The sequence below is a fragment of the Chinchilla lanigera genome, unplaced genomic scaffold, assembly GCF_000276665.1.
Source record: "Chinchilla lanigera isolate Chin_1 unplaced genomic scaffold, ChiLan1.0 scaffold00051, whole genome shotgun sequence".
NCBI lineage: Eukaryota > Metazoa > Chordata > Mammalia > Rodentia > Chinchillidae > Chinchilla > Chinchilla lanigera.
Window position 1 is genome coordinate 4,985,155 of NW_004955452.1, and position 21,867 is coordinate 5,007,021.

At 38.5% G+C, this 21,867-nt stretch overlaps 1 protein-coding gene across 1 annotated transcript in view; it reads left to right on the forward strand.

Annotated features, from left to right (window-relative positions):
* The window catches only part of Tmem57 (transmembrane protein 57), a gene marked incomplete in the record, with an annotated part of 64,512 nt that overhangs the window by 18,798 nt on the left and 23,847 nt on the right, over nt 1-21,867 (forward strand). Inside the window, 5 exon segments of the mRNA XM_005394823.2 lie at nt 324-465; nt 2,346-2,472; nt 7,021-7,144; nt 9,054-9,232; nt 10,593-11,094. Of these exon segments, the coding sequence (XP_005394880.1) occupies nt 324-465; nt 2,346-2,472; nt 7,021-7,144; nt 9,054-9,232; nt 10,593-11,094 (1,074 nt within the window).

Below are 21,867 nucleotides of genomic sequence, written 5' to 3' on the forward strand. Positions count from 1 at the left end.
TGAAAGCTGTAATTTTGAGAGTGTTGCAGTATTTTAAAGTCAGACACTTAGCACACTTTTCGAGTGGTGAAATTTAAATGTCTTTTTCCATCTTAAATGGAAGTAAGCATTTTTGGTCATCATGATATCTTGATATTTATGAGTTGCAGAATGAACACCAGAGCTTTTAAAATTCAGATAGACCACGGCAGCGTATCTTCTTGTGCTTTATCTCTATTGTGTTCATGGCAAATGATGTTGTATTTGTCTCTTTTAGACAGAAACAGTACATTTCCTATTTCTACTTCTTCACAAATGACTTTCTTTATTTTTATATTTTGCAGTACATTTTTATATCTGAAATTCCTGGTAGTGTGGGCACTTGTCCTCCTTGCAGATTTTGTCCTGGAGTTCAGATTTGAATACCTGTGGCCATTCTGGCTTTTCATCAGAAGCGTCTATGATTCCTTCAGATACCAGGGACTGGTATGTTCACTAATATATGCTTTCCAGCTATATGAGGAGTTTAATTACCCTTCTGAGAAAATCTCCACTAGGTGATGGTAACCCATTTAAAGTAAATTTTATTAGCAATATGTAGTAGGTGATTGTCTTGTGATGAACTAATAGGGTCTATGGGCTCAAACTGGCCTCTTGTGCTGTTTTGTCTACCCACTCATAAGATTGTGGTATTTTTTTCCTCTTTTCTCATTCCAGCAGAAAGAAGACATTGAGTCTCATACTTCAGTAGGGGGAGAGTAGAAATAATAGTAGAGGAAATAATAATTGCCCAGTCCTACTCTGGAGTGTCGCTGGAATCCCTGTGAACAATGTTAGTGATTGAGTTAAAGTTGGAGCAGTGATTCTTAAACTTTGGTCTCAGGACCCTGCTGCAAACACCCCTCCCCTTCCAGTTCAGAGGCCTGAACCGGGGGCCTTCTCACTGAGCTGTATCCCTAGCCCTTTGTTTTTAAAATTTTGGTACAGGCTCTTGCTAAATTGATAAATTGCCCAGGCTGTGCGCTAACATTTAATCCTCCTGCCTCAGCCTTCCAGAGTGCTTGGATTACAGGTATGTGGCACCACACCTGACTAGGCACTCTTAAAAATTATTGTGGGCTCCAAAGACCATTTGTTCATGTGGGTTACACTTATCCATATTTTCTATATTAGAAATTAAAACTGGGAAAATTAAAAATATGTATTTATTAATCTAGTGAATAGTGGTAATCCTTTACATAGTAATACAAATTATATTTTTATTCTTTTTTTCCCAGTGGTACTGAGAATTGAACACAGCATCTTTGTGCTGAGCTATATCCTCGACCCTTTTTATTTTGAAACAGAGTCTCACTAAGTTGCCCAAGCTGGGCTCGAACTTGTGATCTGCCTCAGCCTCCAAGAGGGCTAGGATTATAGGCATGTACCACCACCCCCAACCAAATTACATTTTAAAATGAAAAACAAGTATATTTTCAAAAACAGAATAGTGGCTCCATTTTTGCTAGTATCTTTAATGCCTGGCTCAGTAGAAGACAGATAGATTTTAATACCTGCTTCTGAACTGAGTCTGTTGCAACTCACATGTTATATAACTTCTAGAAACTTGCACATTACTCGAGAGTAAATGAGTATGAGAAAGTCAGATCACCTGTTAGTATTATTGTGAAAGTAGTTTTGTGAAAGTAGAGGACCTCAAAGACCTCTGAAAGGATCTCAGAGACCTTCCAGAAATTGCTAGACTGCATCTCTAGAACTACTGGGTTAGAGCAAGGGGTTAGCCCTGGGCTTGTTCATTTCCTTTATGTGTTATTTCTGTTGTGTTCGTAGCCACAACTTAAAACTACAACCTGGTATAGGCCTGGTGCTTTGGTCAGAACAAATCCATGCTTTAAAAAGATGGTTTCAAGCTTATATCCAGTTGGTAATATGTAGTGGTAATCTGAGGAGGGCTGCATTATTACAGTTACTAATATCAGCATAGTTCTTACTAATATTACGGTTCATCTGTATTCCAACAAGCCTACGCTTTAATAACGAGGCACTTTAGGAATGTTTGTGAGGAGAAAGAAGGCTTTTCTGTTAAACCTCTTGTTCTTTCAGGTAATCTACCTGTAGAATCCAAATAAGCTCAGTGTGGTCCACCTTCATTTTGCTCTGGTCCCGTTATTCCTGATTTAAGGACTATAAGTAGTATTACTCATTACAATCTTGAATTAAGCATTTCTTTTTATGTGGTAGATTTTCATTGTTTAAAATTTCTTGTTAACTTGCTCTGTATTCAATAATTTTGTTCAATAAGCTTTTAACAACTTGTGTTTGAAAATAACAAGTTCTAAAATGTGTAATTTTTGTTTTTCCCTTAGGCCTTCTCAGTATTTTTTGTTTGTGTAGCATTCACATCAAATATAATATGTCTGCTCTTCATTCCCATACAATGGCTTTTTTTTGCTGCTAGCACATATGTATGGGTTCAGTATGTATGGCACACAGGTAAGTCTTATTAATTTCTCAGATACAAATATTAGATTTCAAGATTTTAAAATGTTTTAAAATAATTTATAATTGAGTTTATGTAGATACTTAAAAATTGTCTTCTCTTAGTAGATTATAATTTTACAAATACTTGTTTATTATTTGAAGCAAAAGTCTCAGCCTTTATGATTTCATACCTCAATTGTAGACATTTCAGTTACCAACACTTATTATGAAGAGATACATTTTCTTTTTTTTTTTTTAAACATTGAAATGACTTCTGTTTAGGAATAGTGGTATGTGCCAAATTAGAAAAATGTTCATAATTTTCATTATTGAAAAGAATGTCAGAGGACATGTAGGTAAACCCATAATTGGATACAAGAATCCCCACAGCCTCCCTGGCATATGAAAGTTTTTTTTGTTTTTGTCTTTTTGAGACAGGGTCTCACTATGTAGGCTGGCCTTGAGCTCACTTTGTAGCCCAGGCTGGTCTCCAACTTGTAGTGATCCTCCTGCCTCAGCCTCTGGAGTGCTGGGATTACAGGCATGCGCCACCATGCCCAGCGAAAGTTTTACCTCAGATTGAAAACCTGAAATGACAAAACAACTTACCTGTCATTCCTGGTACCCTATTTCATTTGGGGACTGCTGTAATAGAAAGTTCTTTCTCATGCTGAGCCAGAAATGCCCTCATATTTTTTCTCTGTGTAAGATTTATTTCTTTAATCACAGTGTTTTACAGTGATCCTGTATACCCTAATATAGGAATGATTCAAAGCCACCAAGGGTCAAAGGTCAGAGCCAAAGTCCGTGACTGCATATCCCCTGTCAATTATTGTTTCATCCTCCTCATACTCAGTGTGTCATAACTATTTTTGGACCCATTGATTCTTAAGAGGTCCTAAAAAGACTTTCGCGAGAAAAACATACAGAAATACACAAAACTTTACCTTAAAACTAGGAACCTTCACACCAGAGGCACTCATGAGTGCATATAATCTTCCCATCAGGTTAACATGTCTTTAGAGATCTGAAGCCCTTGTCATATCCTCTTCATTCTTCTCACCATCCTGGCCTCCGTAGTTCTTAGTGGTTTTGTGTTCTGTATTTCAGGTATGTTCTAACTAGAGTAGAGCTACACAGCTACATCCTTTCTTCTTAGAGCTACACTGTTACTTCAAACCAAGATCAGATGAGATATTTAGACAGCAACAGTCCGCTGGGAAAACCTGAATGTGGCACGCACTGGGATTTGAGGATTGGCTTTCAGGGTCATGCTTGTCTGCAAAGCTACATGAAATTTGATTCTTAGGCCCAGCTGCGACCTGTAGGATGTTGACCACTGAGAGAGCACCAAATAATAAGAGCTCTCTGCAGCAGCATTCGTCCTCTTGTCAAAGCTGCTAAGAGGATGGTGTTGGCCCATGAAGAGGGCACAGTTGAGTCCTGTTACCCAAAGTGTCCACTGTGAGCACGGTTTTCTGCATATTTAGCCCTGTTTTGTGACTGAGTAGACTTATAAGCTACCACGGACACTGGACCTTCTCTAGTCTGCTTCCCTCTAGTTCATTTTCTTTGCACTAGTTTTTACTTGCATTCCTTGCCATGGGCACCAATTTTGAGTGCATTGTCACTTGGATACTTGTTCCTTCCTCTAGGTCCCATGTTGTGTGAAAGTGGGATACGCTAGATAATGTCTAAAAGAGCCTTCCAGCTCAGATGTTCTGGGACTCTGATGAACTATGGCAGTTCCCTGAATTTCTTCAATATTTAGTAGCAGAGAGTAGACTATGTAACTCTTCATACGGCCTATTGGGAATTACTTCAGTGGGTGGTGTCATAGAGTTATTGTGGCCTCTCTTTATTCATAGGCTCAGAAGTGCACATTGGAATGGCTAAATTGTGAAATATGTTTTAATTTGGAACAACTAAAGCTGAAACAAAATAAAATAAAAATTTGCATTCTTGTTGAGCCTGACAGATGTGAGTGCAATTTATATAACTTGGGGCTGATTTTTTTTCCAGTTAAACTTCTTTCATAGGAATATTAGGGAATGGTTGATGAAATTATATATGGCTGCCAGCCGAGGTGGCGTGCGCTTATAATCCCAGCACTCAGGAGGCTGAGGCAGGAGGATCGCTGTGAGTTTGAGGCCAGCCTGAGCTACATAAGCAAGTTCAAGGCCAGTCTGCACTACCTAGTGAGACCCTGTCTGAAATGAAAGAAAAGAAAAAAATCATATATGGCAACAAAAAATGATACTATATTACAAACTTTTCCTTGTGTTAAAAGATGCCCAGATATGAAACCAAATTTGTGGCAGGTGTGGTGGCGCACGCCTGTAATCCCAGCACTTGGGACGCTGAGGCAGAAGGCTCATTGTGAGTTCCAGGCCAGCCTGGGCTACAAAGTGAGTTTAAGACCAGCCTGAACTGCATAGTGAGACCCTGTCTCGAAGATAAAAAAAAGGGCTGGGATATACAGCTCAGTGGCACAGTACCTGCCTGGCATGTCCTGAGTTTGATTCCCGGTACCAACAAACAAAACAAAACAAAATTTATAACATGATTATTTGTTTGGAAATGCTCTCAATATACTTTCATTTAATAATTGTAGAAATATAGGTATTTTGTATAGTTTTTCTGTAATGTGCATATTATTATAGTAACTTCAGTATGGGAAGTAGTAAATAAACATTTTTGAAATGACTTTGAAAATGCATTATACTGTAGTTGCTGTTTTTCTTTCTATACTGTGAAAATACCCAGTTTCGATAAAGTTAAACCCATAAGAATGATTGCAGTCAGGAGCTGCCTTCACAGAGCTTCTTTGTTGACTTAACTCAGGGGCTAAGTTTGAGGAGACTTGGGTTTTCTTTAGAAGCCAACTTAGTGCTATCTTTGTGAATTTTTGTTTGTTTGTTTGTTTTTTTCCGGTACCGAGAATCGAACTCAGGACGTTGCACTTGCCAGGCAGGCACTGTGCCTCTGAGCTAAATCCCCAGCCCCCTGTCTCTGAATTTAGACCCAATTTGCTTAAACACTAGGCTTTATTGAAGTTAGACTAAATGGCCTGTCTAATTTTTAAGATCATATGAGTTGTCTTTAGTTTCATCCCAAAGATTCCATTTAGTTCACTTGGTCCCTCCCCACCAAACCATATTCATAAATATCCTATTATTAGTCATGTCATAGCATAGTCTCTAGATTTTGATTCTAAAACCTAGTGAAAAATTTTCTACATTATCTGTACTTTCTCTGTTGTAAGTTGCTTTTTCCTCTCTTGAAAATTGTTTTTAATTACAAGAGGAGTATGAGCTTCTGGTTAAGAAAAAAATTTTAAATAATGCTTAAATGTTAGGAAAATGTTCTTGGTCCTACAACTTAATTTTTTTTTTTTTTTTGTCTTTTTGAGACAGGTTCACTATGCAGTTCTAGTTGGCCTGGAGCGCACTTTGTAGCCCAGGCTGGTCTCGAACTTGAAACAATCCTCAGCCTCCCAAGTGCTGGGATTAAAGGCGTGCACCACCAGGCCCAGCTTTTATTTATACTTAAGAATTTATTTATACTTAAGAATTTTACTTTTAATACATCATTTCATGACAGTAAGGGTCTTCATTCTTTAGAAAATCTGCACCATATTTCATTATGTAGATTTATCATGATTAAATAGTTCCCTGTGGATGGGCATTTAAATTCTAAATTGTTCTATTGCAAATAATACTATAGTGACTATTTTTATATATTTATCTTAAGATTCTTTTGTATTTCTGTAGGGTAAATTCCAAAAGTGAAATTTCTGGGTTACAAGTACAAGTATTTTAAATTTAATTATACTGTCAGTTTTTAAAAGTTGCCATAGTTTATATTGTTGTTAAATATGAGAATAAACCTTAATACTTTTCCTTCATAGTTACCTTTAAAATTTTTCCCTAATAGTTAAGAAAAGGAATCCAATTTATATTTCCCTTCTCAGTAGTAAAGTTGAGGATTTTTCATGTTTTTTAGCCATCTGTGTTTCTCCTTTTATGAAAATTTGCAGATTTTCTTCTATAGTTTCTGGTGTTTTGTTTGTTTGGTGCTAAGAATCAAGCCCAAGACCTTGCACGTGCTCCGTGTGTACTCTCCCACCAAGCTGTACTCCTCACTCCCCACCTGCACCTCCCTTCATTTTGAGACAGAGACCCTTGTTGTGCATACTTGCTGTAGCGCTTGGTCTCAAGCGTTCCTACCCAGCCTCCCCTGTGCTGGGGTCGTGGGCACATGCCTCTACACTCAGCTTCATTTTCTTTTTATTGATTTGTAGAAGCTCTTTGTATGTCAGATCTATGAATCTTTTATATATATTCTGAATATATTCTGCCAGAATGTTTGCTATTTATTTTTGTTAGTGATTCTGTGAAATTGTCATATAAAAGCTTTTAGTTTGGGTTAAATTGCTTTTTACTTTAGTTGAAAGTCTTACAGTGGAGGTTACTATAGTTGAATCAGTCTCCCAAACAACCCAACTGTTGTGTTAGTTAATGTGTTATTGATGCTTATCTCTCTACTGCTTTTCCACAGAAAGGGGAGTGTGTTTGCCTACAGTGTCCCTCTGGATACTCTTTGTTTATATTGAAGCAGCAATTAGATTTAAAGATCTCAAAAATTTTCATGTAGACCTTTGTCGTCCATTTGCTGCTCACTGGTAAGTATTTATAGTCTTGATTTCTAATCCATTCCAGTGTGGAATGGCAAGTTCAGCTGTGTAGTTTTTCTCAGAAACTGTACCTAGGCCCTGGAAGACATATAGCCTGCAATAAAGAGCACGGGCCCTCTTTTCAAGTAGATTAATGCTGGAATCCCAGCTCTTTCCCTGACAGCTGTGTTGCTGAGTGCGTCATTGGTCTCTTTCTTTTTCCTTCCTTCCTTCCTTCCTTCCTTCCTTCCTTCCTTCCTTCCTTCCTTCCTTCCTTCCTTTTTTCCTTCCTTCCTTCCTTCCTCCCTCCCTCCCTTCCTTCCTTCCTTTTCAGACAGGGTCTCAGTATGTAGTCCAGGCTGGCCTCAAACTCATTATGTAGCCCAGGCTAGCCTCGAATTTGCAGTGACCCTCCTGCCTCAGCTTCCTGAGTGCTGGGATTATAGGCGTGCACCACTGTGCCTGACTTGTAGCATTTTTTCTAACCCTCAGCTTTCTTACCTGTCTCCTAGGGTCACGAGAAAGAGGAAATGGGACACTGTACATAAAATGTTTAACTTAAGGCCAAACACTTTGGTATCTGATGAATATTACTTACTTTTATTATAATCTGTGAATGATCCAAAACTCTTGGTGAAATATATGGCTGTTTTATGAAGCTTAAATGAATTTAGAATTTTCTTAGCCCATTTATAGGAGATAATATTATTAATTTAAAAAGAATATTATTTCTCCTTATGAAATATAAAATTGAATATTTTTCATGTAAACTTAGCCAGAAACATTTTTGAAAATGAGCTTGAGTTTTATTTATAAATAGTATGAAAGTCACCACTTAATATGTTTGTCCTAAACATGCCCATTTTTGCTCATATTTGATGGCAAAACCCAGAATAAATCAGAACCTACTAAAAAAATAATTTCTGGTATTTTTAGTCTTTTCACAAGTGAATTAAATAAACCTAGTAAGTAAAACTTGTAACTTAAAATTTGTAATTATGAACTGATAAGTTTTAATGTTAATGAAACTTAATACAGGTTTGACAATGTTTGCAAAAGCTTTACAACAGTATTAGGCAAGCTGATGAGATGAATGAAAATATTTCAACTTTCTGTCCCAGAGATTATAGTTGTAAGTACACCTGATTTAATTTGGTGGCATAACCCAAATGTTAGAACTGGTATTAGATACTTACTTAAATGATTCTTGAATTTATGTATGATGGAGTATTTATGAACTAATTTTGTAGGAATAAGTGGTGACATTTACCCCACAGGCAGCAAGAAGGTGAAAGTAGCTGCTTCAAATTGGCCCTGCCTTCTTGTTTTAAGACCAAATAATGTCCTTTTGATTTTTTTTTGAAACTTAATATGTTTACTTTTGGCTACCCATAAAATCTCTACCTTTTTAATTTTTGGGTTTTTTTGTTGTTGTTGTTGTCGTTTTTTTGGTACTGGGAATCTAACTCAAGACCTTGAGCTTGCCAGGCAGGCGCATATGCCACTGAGCTATCTCCCTTGCTACCTTTTTAATTTTTAAAACCATACAGATGCCTAAGTTCTAAAGCATAAGACAGTTCAGTGTTTCTTCAAAGACTGTTACCCAGTGTGTCTGCCTGTCATTGTGGTGATCTCTTGAATTAAAGAACACTGAACTCTAATGGGAAGTGCTTTCATACAGCCTGGTAGTCTATTCTTCCTCAGGGATTTGTCTACAGGTGGCTGCCTCTGCTTGCCACAGCAGACCAGATTTATTTGTTTTTTGAATGCTATCTGTGGCTGCCATCATCAACTAGAATTTACTTCATAATTCTAAGGAATTATTTTCTAAGTTTAAGTCATAGATATCTTGTGTTCTTGTCACATGTGTTGTTTGTTTTAAAGCTTGCAATTACTGGCTGGATTGTCTTCTTTCTAGTATTGGGTACCCTGTGGTGACTTTGGGCTTTGGCTTCAAAAGTTATGTGAGCTACAAAATGAGATTAAGGAAGCAGAAGGAAGTGCAAAAGGAGAACGAATTTTACATGCAGCTGCTTCAGCAGGCTCTCCCTCCAGAGCAACAGATGCTACAGAAGCAAGAGAAAGAGGCCGAGGAAGGTAGGTCTTTACCCTAAAGCTTTTGGCCTAACAGCCTGGTCATGATTTTGTCTCTCAAAACAATTTTCTTTTTAGGAAAAATAGCTACCATTTTAGATTTTCTTTTTTTTTTTTTTTTCTTTTTTTTTTTTTTTTTTGTGTTCTTCCCTGGGATTATTTTTGTTTTATTTTGTTTTTGGTCATGAAGTAGAGTGTAAAGTTTTTAACCCATTCTCTGAAGGTTATTTGCTTTTTTTAAAAAAGTACATTTAATTATTTATATTTTATTTTATATTTTAATATTTTGTTATAAAATTTTAAAAATACATTCTCACAACAAAATAATATGTAACTTAATTTGTGATTGAAGCAAACCAGGAACGAACATATAAGCAAGGTAGAGATGCAGATATGTGGAATTAAGTTTTATAAATCAGAAGTCTTCTGCATAGAGCAAAGTCAGTTCCTATTCTGTTTCATGTAATGTAATGCGGGTTTTAATTTTAACAATTTCTAATGAGACCTCTCTTGTGGGCATGTAACCAGTAAGAGATGGATATATTGACAGCAATATTAGTTGTCCTGGTTTGAGAGTTGGTAATCTGAGGTCATATTTTTACTTAATATGTGTCAAAATCTTTTTCTTTGATGTCGTACAAAAATATCTCTCAAGTGCCAGACATGGTGGTGCACACCTGTAATACCAGTGCTCAGGAGGCTGAGGCAGGAGAATTGCTATGCATTACATAGTGAGACCTTGTCTCAAAAAACCCAAAATCAAACAAACAAAAAACCTGTCAAGTCAATCTTAACAAATTGGGATGTGTGGACCTGATACAGAAAATTCTTTACCAAGTGGCCTGGTAAATAAGACAGACTTTTTTATAACCTCAACACTATAGAGTCAGGAAAGAGGATAGATGTCTATATCTCCTAAAATTACAACCCTTTTTTTATTTCATTTAACTTATTTTCAGTAAAGTTAGTAGTTTATTTAATCCTGGCACCTTTTAAAATATAACCTCTTTGGGGGATAACCTGCCTTTCTCCTTTTACCCCTGTGACAGAGAAATTTGATCCAATGTATATGAAGTTGACTTAAATATAAAATTCTGATCTTGCTTTAAGGACAGACTTTTAATGGGTTGATTTTCATAAGTAATAGTGACTTTCTAAATGTGGAGCTTTTCATATGTATCTGGATTTGTTTCTTGAAGTTAGCATAATGTACTGCAGCTATACTTCTAAATGCATTTGCAAATTAGTATAGTAAATTTCTAGGCATAGCTACAGTTTGTTGAATCAATCTAGTCTGTATTTAAAAAGCTAAATATTCCTGTATGGATTTCTTTTGTTTGTTGGTTTGTTTTTGGTATTGTAGCAGCCAAAGGATTACCTGATATGGATTCCTCGATCCTTATACACCACAACGGAGGCATCCCAGCCAACAAAAAACTGTCCACAACTTTGCCAGAGATAGAATATCGAGAAAAAGGGAAAGAAAAGGACAAGGATGCCAAAAAACACAACCTTGGAATAAATAACAACAATATTCTACAACCTGTAGACTCTAAAATACAAGAAATCGAGTATATGGAAAACCATATTAATAGTAAAAGATTAAATAATGATCTTGTGGGAAGTACAGAAAATCTTTTGAAAGAGGACTCATGTACTGCTTCCTCAAAAAATTACAAAAATGCCAGCGGAGTTGTAAACTCCTCCCCTCGAAGTCACAGCGCCACAAACGGGAGCATTCCTTCCTCATCTAGTAAAAACGAGAAGAAGCAGAAGTGCACTAGCAAGAGCCCAAGTACACATAAGGACCTCATGGAAAATTGTATTCCTAATAACCAGCTAAGCAAGCCAGATGCACTGGTAAGGTAAGTATGTGAGCTGTGTCCTTACCAACACTTTCCAATAAACTTGACGAGCTCTGGAAAAACAAACACTCTCCAGTGGGCCTGCAGGGACTGTGATCATATACTGTGACTAGTGACAAGTTTGGTGTTTGTTTTACATGGGTTTCTAGGCCACCCTGTGTCACTGAAGTAGTGGTTGAGTGTTTGGTGGGGTTCTGAATCAAAGGTGATGGTGATGACTTTTCCCATTTGACAGATAGGCATGTGATCGGATTCTTCAGGTGGTGCTGACAGGCTGTTTAGTCCTTGGCCTTTTTGTTAATTAGCAGCGCAGGAGGAAACACCCAGAGACAGACGGTGGGTAAGACTAGATTTAATGTTGTCGAGGCGCAGGCAGGCTGGAGTTGGATGATATTCCCGAATATCTGGCGAGGAGGCTACATATATGCAGCTTTAGGTCGTAGTCCCAAAGAATCTGGATGGAACGTTTGAGGTCGGAGCTACAAGAATGATCAGCACAGGTGTGCGCATAAAGCTGTGTCTACCGGCATCAGGGAGACTTGCAGGGCCAGTCCTAATTTCCTTACAGCCATCAGTTCTGTTTGCTGAGGGCAGCACGGATTCCTGCTGTTTGTAGAGGGCACCGTGTGTATTGGAGAGGTCTTTCTTGGGTCAGGCCTGACACTTCCATGTTTGCACAGTCAAAGTTCTTTTGGCAAAATCCCAGAAAAAAAGAGTTTATTCCCGTTTGTACAAAGCTCTTTGTCAAACAGATGCAGGTGGGGGAGGTGGGGGCTTGAAAAAGTTGTCTTTACCACTTTGCTTGTTTTGTTTACTTTTTCTGCAGTTAGAAAGTGAGTTACCCCTGGATAACTCTGGGATAGTTAGGTAAGGAGAGTGTCTTTCTAAAGACCCCATAGACAAATGCAGTGTTTGATGTAGATTTTAATCTCAAGTGGTCCCTTTCTTATCTTCGGTTAAAAGAATAATGTGTATTGCACTAACTGGCTCAGACCTACTTTCCCTGTATTTGTATAATTTATGTTGGGCAAGCATGAATATGTTGCTTGTACCTCTGGTCTTTGACCTGGAAACCAAGATCTGAAACAAAGTTTTTCTCCTCACATGTAACTCGCAAGGGCAGTTGTAACTCTCCCAGTCCAGTGTGTTACCATTTGTTGTACTTCCTTTTGCTTACTTAAAGACTAGGGACAATTTGTGTATGTGTGTATGTGTGTGTTCCGTTATAAATTATATGAACTGTTGTTAATTTATTTTAACTTTCTGATTGGCAGCTGGATTAAGAGCATATATTTATCTATATACTTATAGTTTGTATATATTTATAGTTCTACTGCTACAGGCTCTAGAGGTTTCATAGCTCCCGCACTATGGAACATGCTGTTGCTCTTGGTGAGGGCGGGCAAGCATCCACATCTGTTTGTGATGTCCTGACCACTCATGCTGGGCAGAGAAAACACTCAGCAGACAGCCCTTCTCCAGATGCCCATGGGAAAAAGAACAATTAGTGGGCCTTCTGTTTCCCACAAATCCCCTAGATGCTGTAGATGAAACATCTGCCACAAACTATTTAATGTCCTTCCCCTGTGTGATTTTAATATTAGTCAAGCCAAAGCAATTTTCCTAGGTTGTTTGTTGCAGAGAGAGCAATCAAGACTTAGTTTATGGCACAGTCTCCCTTGGACCCCAGTGTGATGTTGATGGACTCCACTACCTGATCTGCCTTTAGTAGAGATTGAGGATGCAGACAACCAGTTGTCCAGTAAGCTACAGGATTACTGTGGATTGTACCCCTTGCTCATTCCCGGGGAGTATGCCTCTTTGGTCGGCACGGATGGTCTGTTTTGACCTATAGGGCCCCAGGGCATTTATTCTGCTTTAGAGAACTGTATTTTGTCAAATAAATAAATAGATAGAAAATATTGTATTTATGTAGTTTTGTAAACTTCCATAGCGTTATTTTCAACTTTTAATGGAACATAAAAATAAAAGGATGAGCATTTATGGCAGTGCATACCTATAATCCCAGCATTTTGGAGCCTGAGACAGCAGGATTGCAAGCTCAAGCCCAGTTTAGCAACTTGAGCAAGATACTGTCTCAAAATAAAAAATTTTTAAAGTGGGCTAGGAATGTAGCCTAGTGCAAAGGCCCTGGATTCAATCCCCATTACTCCAAATAAATAGATAGATGAATGACCTAAATATTCAATAACAGGAGAAATGTAAATATAGTCCATTCATTTAATAAACTTTGAATACATTTATTTTTCAGAGCAGTATTAAGTTCATAGAAAAACTGAGAGGAAGGTAGATATTTCCTATCTGCCATCCTGTAGATATGCCCAGAACCCCATGATCAGCACTACCCACCAAAATTCAACATGTTGCAATCGATGAGTCTACTGTGACACATCATTATCATCCAAAGTGGATGGCTTACATTAGGATTCACTCTTGGTGATGCACATTATAAACTTGTATTTAGGGGCTAGGGATTTAGCTCAGCAGCACAGCGCCTGTCTGGCAAGCGCAAGGTCATGAGTTCGATTCCTGGTACCGGAAGAAAACAAAACAAACAAAAAACCTTGTATTTAATGACAGGTATCACCTGTTATAGTATACAGAGTAGTTCGCCCTAAAAATCCTGGGTTATGCCTATTTATTTCTGTATTTCCACTTAAGCCATATCAGGCAGTGATATTTCTATTATCTCCAATCATTTTGCCTTTTCTAGAATGTCAGATAGTTGAAATCATATAGTAGATAGCCCCATTAGACTGTCTTTCACTTAGTAATTCCTTTAAGAATCCTCCATGTCTTTTCATGGGTTGAGAGCTCATTCCTTTTTTCTTTTTTTTTAGAGAAGCTCTTTTTATTTTTTATTTTTATTTTATTTATTTATTTTTTTACATGGGTACTGGGAATCGAACTCATGACCTTACACTTTGCCAGGCAGGCACTTGTACCACTGAGCTTTATCCCCAGCTCGTTTCTTTTGGGGGCTGGATGATACTCCATTGTCTGGATGTACCACAGTACATCTTTTCACCTGCTGAAAGACATTCTAGTTACTCTTAAGTTTGGGCAGTTTTGAATAAAACTGCTGTAAATGGTGACATATGATGTGTGGAGCATCTTGTCTTGTTTTAGACAGGCTCTCCCTATGTACTTTAGGCTGGCCTTAAACACACTGTGCAGCCTTGGTTGGCCTGAGACTCACGGCCCTCCTCCTGCCTTAGCAGTTTTGAATAAAACTGCTGTAAATGGTGACATATGATGTGTGGAGCATCTTGTCTTGTTTTAGACAGGCTCTCCCTATGTACTTTAGGCTGGCCTTGAACACACTGTGCAGCCTTGGTTGGCCTGAGACTCACGGCTCTCCTTCCTGAGTGTGCAACACCATGCCCAGCTGTGCATGTTTATTTGCCATCTAAATACCTTACGTGGGGGCTGGGGATTTAGCTCAGCAGCACAGCACCTGCCTGGCAAGCGCAAGGTTGTGAGTTTGGTTCCTGGTACCGGAAGAAAAACAAAAACAAAAAACAATAAATAAATAAATAAATACATACATACATACATACATACATAAATAAATAAATACCTTACGTGATGTGTTTCTTAAAGTCTGGTCTTTTTTTGTCCTCAAGTCAAGGTATTTGTTTTCTTACTGTTGAGTTTTAAGAGTTCATTGTATATTTTGGGTAACAGTCTTTTATCAGATGTCATCTGGAAACATTTCTTCTCAGTCTGAGGCTTATCTTTTATTGACAGTTTCGTTTGCAGAACAGTTTTTAATTTTAATATGTTCAGTTTCCTAATTCTTTCTTGCTTTGTGTTTTTAGAGTTTTACATGTTTTGGTATTCTCCTTTCTTCACTGAAATTACATCAAAATCACCTTTCTGCCTTAGCTAACACTTGTTTTCCTATGGTGTGGAATATTCCATGGCAGGCTGCATGGTCATCAGCAGTCACTGTATAAGGTGGAGCAGATCAGGGTGCAGCACGTGAATGGCTGCTGTCCTGGAGTTGCAGGGCCTGTGAGCAGAGGGTCAGCAGTTTTGTTTGCCTGTGGCACAAAGATCCCTCTCAAGTATAACCTAAGACTGTGAGGATTCTTGTTGGTGATTGTTGTTTTAGTTTCCTGGTTAAGGGAGAGAATTCAAACCTGACTTAACAACATGTAAAATGATCCATATCCTGTAGATATGTTGAAGCAAAAGTCTCTTCTCAGTTTATTTCCATTCCACTGCCTGTTTTGTATTCAAAACAGAAGACTTGTTGTTTTTTATTTTTAGTGTTTATTTTTAATATGATACCACTTGTTGAAATATACTGATATCTTAGCTTACAAATTTAATTCTTTCCACAATTCTGGTCACAGAATTGATTCGTTGCAACTGAACCAGAATTGTGGAATTAAGTTTGTGAACTGAGGTACCACTGTAGTTGAATTGTATCTGGTGTAAAGGGTTGTATTTTTTAAAAATATCCACCATTTGCTTGGCAGAATAGCATTTAACAATATTGAGTAGAATTTAGAATGTTATTGGCCAGGCATGGTGGCACAGGCCTGTAATCCCAGCACTTAGGAGGCTGAGGCAGGAAGATCATAGTGAGTTCCAGACCAGCCTGGGCTACAAAGTGAGCTCAAGGCCAGCCTGAACTGCATAGCAAAACCCTTCCTCTAAAAGACCGAAAAAAAAAAAAAAGGAAGAAAGAAAGAAATAGAATGTTGTTGTTGCTGCTGTTGCTGCTTTTGGGATTTTTGTTTTTTGAAACTGGAACAGATGTAAGACACATCCAGATCAACCTCCCCTGACCCTCTACTTTTTTATCAGAGAAGTGAGTGAGTCTTAAAGATTAAGTGGCTGGTGCATATATGGTCCAGCTATAGTGGCTGTGCTGGGACCAGACTGGAGTTTCTTAATTGCTGCGCTTTCTGTGATATCATGCTGCTTAAAAGTTTATCAGCCTACTTTTATCTTTCTGCCCTGTTTTTGTTGTTGTTTTAAATAAATACAGCTAACATTGGCCCAAGAATTGGCACCAGAGTTAGATTTTATCATCCCAGTGCTAAAAATCTGTAGAGGAAATGCTTAGAACTTCTGAATTTACATTCTTTTCTGTTAGATGATAGTCTTTTTTTTTTTTTTTTTTTTTTGTCTTTTTGAGACAGTCTCACTGTGCAGTTCAGGCTGGTCCTGAACTCACTTTGTAGCCCAGGCTGTCCTCGAACTCATAGTGATCCTCCTGCCTCAGCCTCCTCAGTGCTGGGATTATAGGTATGTGCCACCATGCCCAGCTCTAGATGATATCTTAAATTTTAAAAAAATTCTTGCTCTTGCCAAAGACACAAGGAGTTATAGGTAATGAGTTAGTAGAAGGGAGCCAGCTACTTGTATGAAGCTTACAGGTTCTCCAAAAATTTAGTTAGAGCTGGTTTAGGGATTAGTCTGCTCCAGAGAGCCTAGAGCCACCCAGCCTAGGATTTGCCTTTTATTTCTTGCGTGTACAGCCTCAGGCAGGCTGGCAGCAGCCGACCTAAAATCAGGAATGTAACTGTCAACCCTCAGAGAAGCCACCACAGTGTTCCTCTTTTAGCTTGGGAGTCCTGGGTCCTCTTGTGTGGGCATTGCTGTGATGCCGAGTTCTTAGAAATTTTGAGGTTATGGAAGGTTGAAGAGCCTTTTTTTAAAGGGCAAGTGGAAATCTGGGTAAAGTTGTATTACACTGAGTACAGTAGTACCTTGAACACTTTTGTGTGCAAACAGTGTGGTTCATGAATGAGCATTTGGCAAAATTTGGCAACATTTTGTTTTTTGTCTGCAAACTCGGCACTGGTTGACAAACACAACCATGGGTCATCTTTCTTACACAAATACAAACACAACTGTGGCCATCTTTCTTACACAAACACGAATGTGGCCATCTTTTCCAACATTGTAGAACAGGGGCTGGGGATTTAGCTCAGTGGCACAGCGCCTGCCTGGCAAGCGCAACGTCATGAGTTCGATTCCTGGTACCGGAAAAAAAACAACAAAAAAGAAATTGTAGGATAAATTCAGTTCATGAACTAAGATCACTGTACTCACTCTGTTATCACTTTCTAAATTTTTTTCTTTGGTACCGGGAATCGAACTCATGACCTCGTCACTTGCCAGACAGGCACTTGCGCCACTGAGCTATCTATATTCCCAGCCCTTATTTTCTAAATTTATGTGGTTACTTTTTTTGCCAGGGGGGTGGGGGGGAGTTACCGGGAATTGAACTCAGAACCTTGCACTTGCCAGGCAGGTGCTTGTGCTGCTGAGCTATATCCCTGGCCCTATGTGGTTACTTTAGGCATGCTAAAATGTTACTATATAAAACTTGATTTGCTCATACAGTTAGTTCTGTTTATTTTTTCATCTGAAAACTCAATGAATGGAGTGGAGAAAACATTTTTAGAGTTTTCCCAGAATCTCTATAAACAGTTGATACCCTGCCTCAGAGGAGATTAGAAGAACACTTAGAAATTTCAGCTCATTTATTTACACTGAAAAGTGTTTAATTTATACTCATATCTAGCAATTTTCATTACCAGATCTGGGTCTCAGAGGAGTATTTTTAGAGCATATAGACTGATAAGAACATAATTTATAATTGAGATATATAATGTTTAGTTCATCAATGAGTGTGTTACTGTTTATTTTAATAGTCTATGATAGTAGTGTGTCATATGAATATTCCTAATTTAACCTGATAAGTGAGCAGGTGTCATTGTCGTTCATTGTACTTTCTAGCCCACATAAACCTTTTTAATATTTTTAAAAAATTTATTAATACATTTGTTTTTGTTTTTGTCTTTGTTTTTGGTACTGGGAATGGAACTCATGACCTTGGGCTTGCCAGGCAGGTGCTTACGCTGCTGAGCTATATCCCTGGCCCTATTAATACATTAGCAATACATAATGATTACATTCATCATGGGAAGTTGGCATACATATACATATAACAATTTTAATTCTTTTTTCCTGCCTGTCCCATCTCCTTGTCCCCTTTTCATTTGCAAAAGATCTCCCTGTTTCTAATTATCTCTTTCGATTTTAATTTAATTTAATTTTATTTTATTTTATTTTATTGTCTTTTTTGAGACAGGGTCTCACTGTGCAGTTCAGGCTGTCCTTAAGCTCACCTTGTAGCCCAGGTTGGTCTTGAACTCTCAACAATTCTCTTGCCTCAGCCTCCCGAGTGCTGGGATTACAGGTGTGCGCCACCACACTCAGCTGTTTTATTCTTTAATTTATTTATACTTTGGCTCTCTCGTAAGAAAATCGTGCAATATTTAAGCTTTCGTATCTGATTTATTTCAGTTAATATACTGTCACGTGGTATATCTGTTTTTCTACAAATGACTCAAATTTATCCTTTATAAATACTATATTTTTCTTTTTTTTTTCTTTTTTTTTTTTTTTGGTTTTTCTCCGGTATCGGGAACTGAACTCATGACCTTGCACTTGCCAGGCAGGCGCTTTTGCCGCTGAGCTAAATCCCCAGCCCCTACTACATTTTTCTTCACGCATTCATCTGTTGATGGACATATAGGCTGCTTCCAAAATTTAGCTGGGAATTTCTATTTTTAGTTTTTGAGGAATTTCCATACTGATTTCTGTAGTGGTTGTACTAGTTCATATGCTTACCAACAGCCTACCCAGCATTTGTTATTATTTGATTGTTTGGGTTTTTTTTGAGACAGGGTCTCGCTATGCAGTTCAGGCTGGCCTTGAGCTCACTTTGTATCCCAGGCTGGTCTTGAACTCGCAATGATCCTCCTGTCTTAGCCTCCCAAGTGCTGGGATTATAGGCATGCACCACCACACCCACTTTGTTTTTTTCTTTTTCTTTTTATTTCTTGATAGCCATTCTTTCTGGAGTAAGATTGCAGCCCAGATAAACCATACACTTACTTACTTACTTATTTTCTATTGGATAGGGTCTGCTGTGTATTCTAGGCTGGGCTTCAACTCACTGTATAGCCTAGTCTGGCCTATGGCAGTCCTCCTGCCTCAGCCTCCCAAGTGCTAACATTATAGGCATGTCCCACTATGCCCAGCTAACTTTTATGATTTTAAGTTTCTCTTAAAAAGAGGGACAGTGATAGCAAAAGCTAAAAGATAGCCACCTTTCCTCTCTAACTAGAATTTCCTGGTGGCACAGATTGGTCAAATGTAGTTTGCCTAGCAGTTCACAGACTTACACTTACAAATTTAGTATTGTTTTCTAGATTCTGGAATTTAAGATTGCTGTGTAACCTCTGACTTCAGACAGCTCCTTAGGTGTATGTAGTCTTGCTTTTTGGAATGGTTTTAAGTAGCTTCTACTTTTTATTATCCTATATTGTAAGATGTTTACACAATTTAAAATGATATAGTTACTGATTTAAAAATGCCATAGTTTTAGATACTAGTTTTGAATTACTGGTGGAGTTGGTATCACTTGGTGTGAATAGCACTGAAACAGTGAAACTAGAATCCAGGAAGCTCCTATTTTGTGATCTTAGAGAAGCATTTCAAAACAACTAGGAAACTTGGGACTAATGTTCTTTCCTAGAGAACAAAAAGATCCTAGTTCTTCTTACTACTGCTGCCTATCTTTTCATCTTTCCTTGTCGTGTAGGATAAGTGGGTGTGTGTCAGGGTTAGAAGTCCAGGGGTGCTAGCACCTAGCCCCAAGGGTAAAGAAGAAAGGAGTTGGTCCAGGTTGAATAGAAAGTGAGAAGACAGTTCCTACCCAGGCTATAGGGACAAACTAAGAGTAGAATCCAAAGCTACCACCTAACTGCTGGGAGGAGGCAAGATGGAGCAGTCAGTCAGTCAGGGACAGGAGCCTCTGATCATTGCCCAGGCTGGGAATCAGGAGGAGCAGGCTTTTATGGACCATTTCACTCTTCTCATAGGCCCGATGAGACCTAAGTGGGAAATCAGTAGTTAAGGGGGAAAGATAACCAAAAATTCTTGTCAGAGATAAAAGTCTGTGTTTTAAAAGGTAATGAAAGGAACCCAAGATGGATTGCTGTAGGGGGAGAGGGAGTAGCAAAACAGATGAGTGTGAGCTCGCTAAAAAAATGTAGGTGAATGTATTTCTCAGGTACATAGAAAACTAAATACCAAATGGTCAATTGTAGTTTGTAGTGGGTGTTAACTTCCTAGACAGTTACTTTTTGTATAGTTTGAATTTTTACAACAGGCTTATTATTCCAGTAACAGAATATAAGCCTGGTGAGGAAAGAGACTTCTTTTCTCTTGTCCATCACTGTACATGGCAGTGGGCACACAGTGGACATTTGGAAATACCTGTTAAATAAATGTGTATTACCTTTGTGCAGGAAAGATATTGGAGGGGGGGCAGCAGGGCCTCGTAATTTCATCACAGTGCAGTTCAAAGACTTTTGGTGCTAGAAAGTCTAGATACATGACTGTATCAAGAACCAGATATCCACTGTCAGAACTACTTGCTTTGCTGTTTTTGTTGTTGTTGTTATTTTTAGTGTTTTTGAAACAGGGTCTCGCTCTGCAGCTCAGGCTGGCTTTGAGCTCACTTTGTAGCCCAGGCTGGTCTTGAATTTACAACGATCCTTCTGCCTCAGCCTCCTGAGTGCTGGGATTACAGGCATGCGCCACCATGCCCGGCTGTGTTACTGTTTTGAGACAGGGTCTCACTCTGTAATTCAGTCTGGCCTTAGACTCACTATGTAATACAGGCTAGTCTCGAACTCATCGCCATACCCAACACTACTTGTTTTGAGGTTGTTACTGATTTTATTTTTTTAAAAATAGAAAGGCTGCTGGGCGTGGTGGCACACACCTGTAACCCCAGCACTCAGGAGGCTGAGGCGGGAGAATCATTGTGAGTTCGAGGCCAATGTGGGCTACAAAGTGAGTTCAAGACCAGCCTGAACTGCATAGCGAGACTGTGTCTCAAAAAGACCAAAAAAAAAAAGAAAAAGAAAAAGAAAGGCTTTCTATTCCAGACCCCTTTTCTTTGTCTTTCCCAGGAAGTTTTTACAGTTAAGTACTCCATCAGTATTTTTCTCAAGACTTTCCAGGAGGTGAGAGGAATTCGGGAAGAGACTTCTACTGAATAAGCCATTTGCTCTGGCAATGATTTGGTTATGCCCCAGAGCCAAGAAATGTAGGCAGAAGTCATCCTTCACCAAGAACATGGAAAAGAAGAAGAGAGTGAGGGATGGGGGAGAAAAGAACATGGGAGAAACCAAAGTTTCCTTTGTCTTACTCATCTCGCCTGATGGGTCTGGCCCTCTGCCCACCCAAGATCATCCTCTGTCTTTGGCAGCTGCAGTGAGCTCAGATCCCATATTTCTGTTCCACCTTTCCTTCCCTCCAGGGAAATCCCCCAACTAAGGAAATGTGTTTGGCTGCTTTTATAGTAGCTGCAGTGCTGGAAAGAGACAAGTACATTTGTTTGCCCCTTTTATATTTGAATACATTTTGCCTGTGTGTCAGGAATAGTTTGGGGAAGTGAATCTGATCTTGGGAGGCATTATGTCTGAGCAGGTATATACATTGGCCGACTTGATTTTATTTTCCTTTTCTGCTGTTCCTTAATAGTTTAGGTTCCTGTAGTTTTACTACTTAGTTAACACTGCTGCTGTTCATTCACAATGAGGTTGGAGTTTTTTTTAACCATTGCAAAAATTTAGAACTATAACATCCTGAGTATAAACATGGTAATAGAAACTGATGATTTTATACTTAAATAGGGCAATTTTGTGA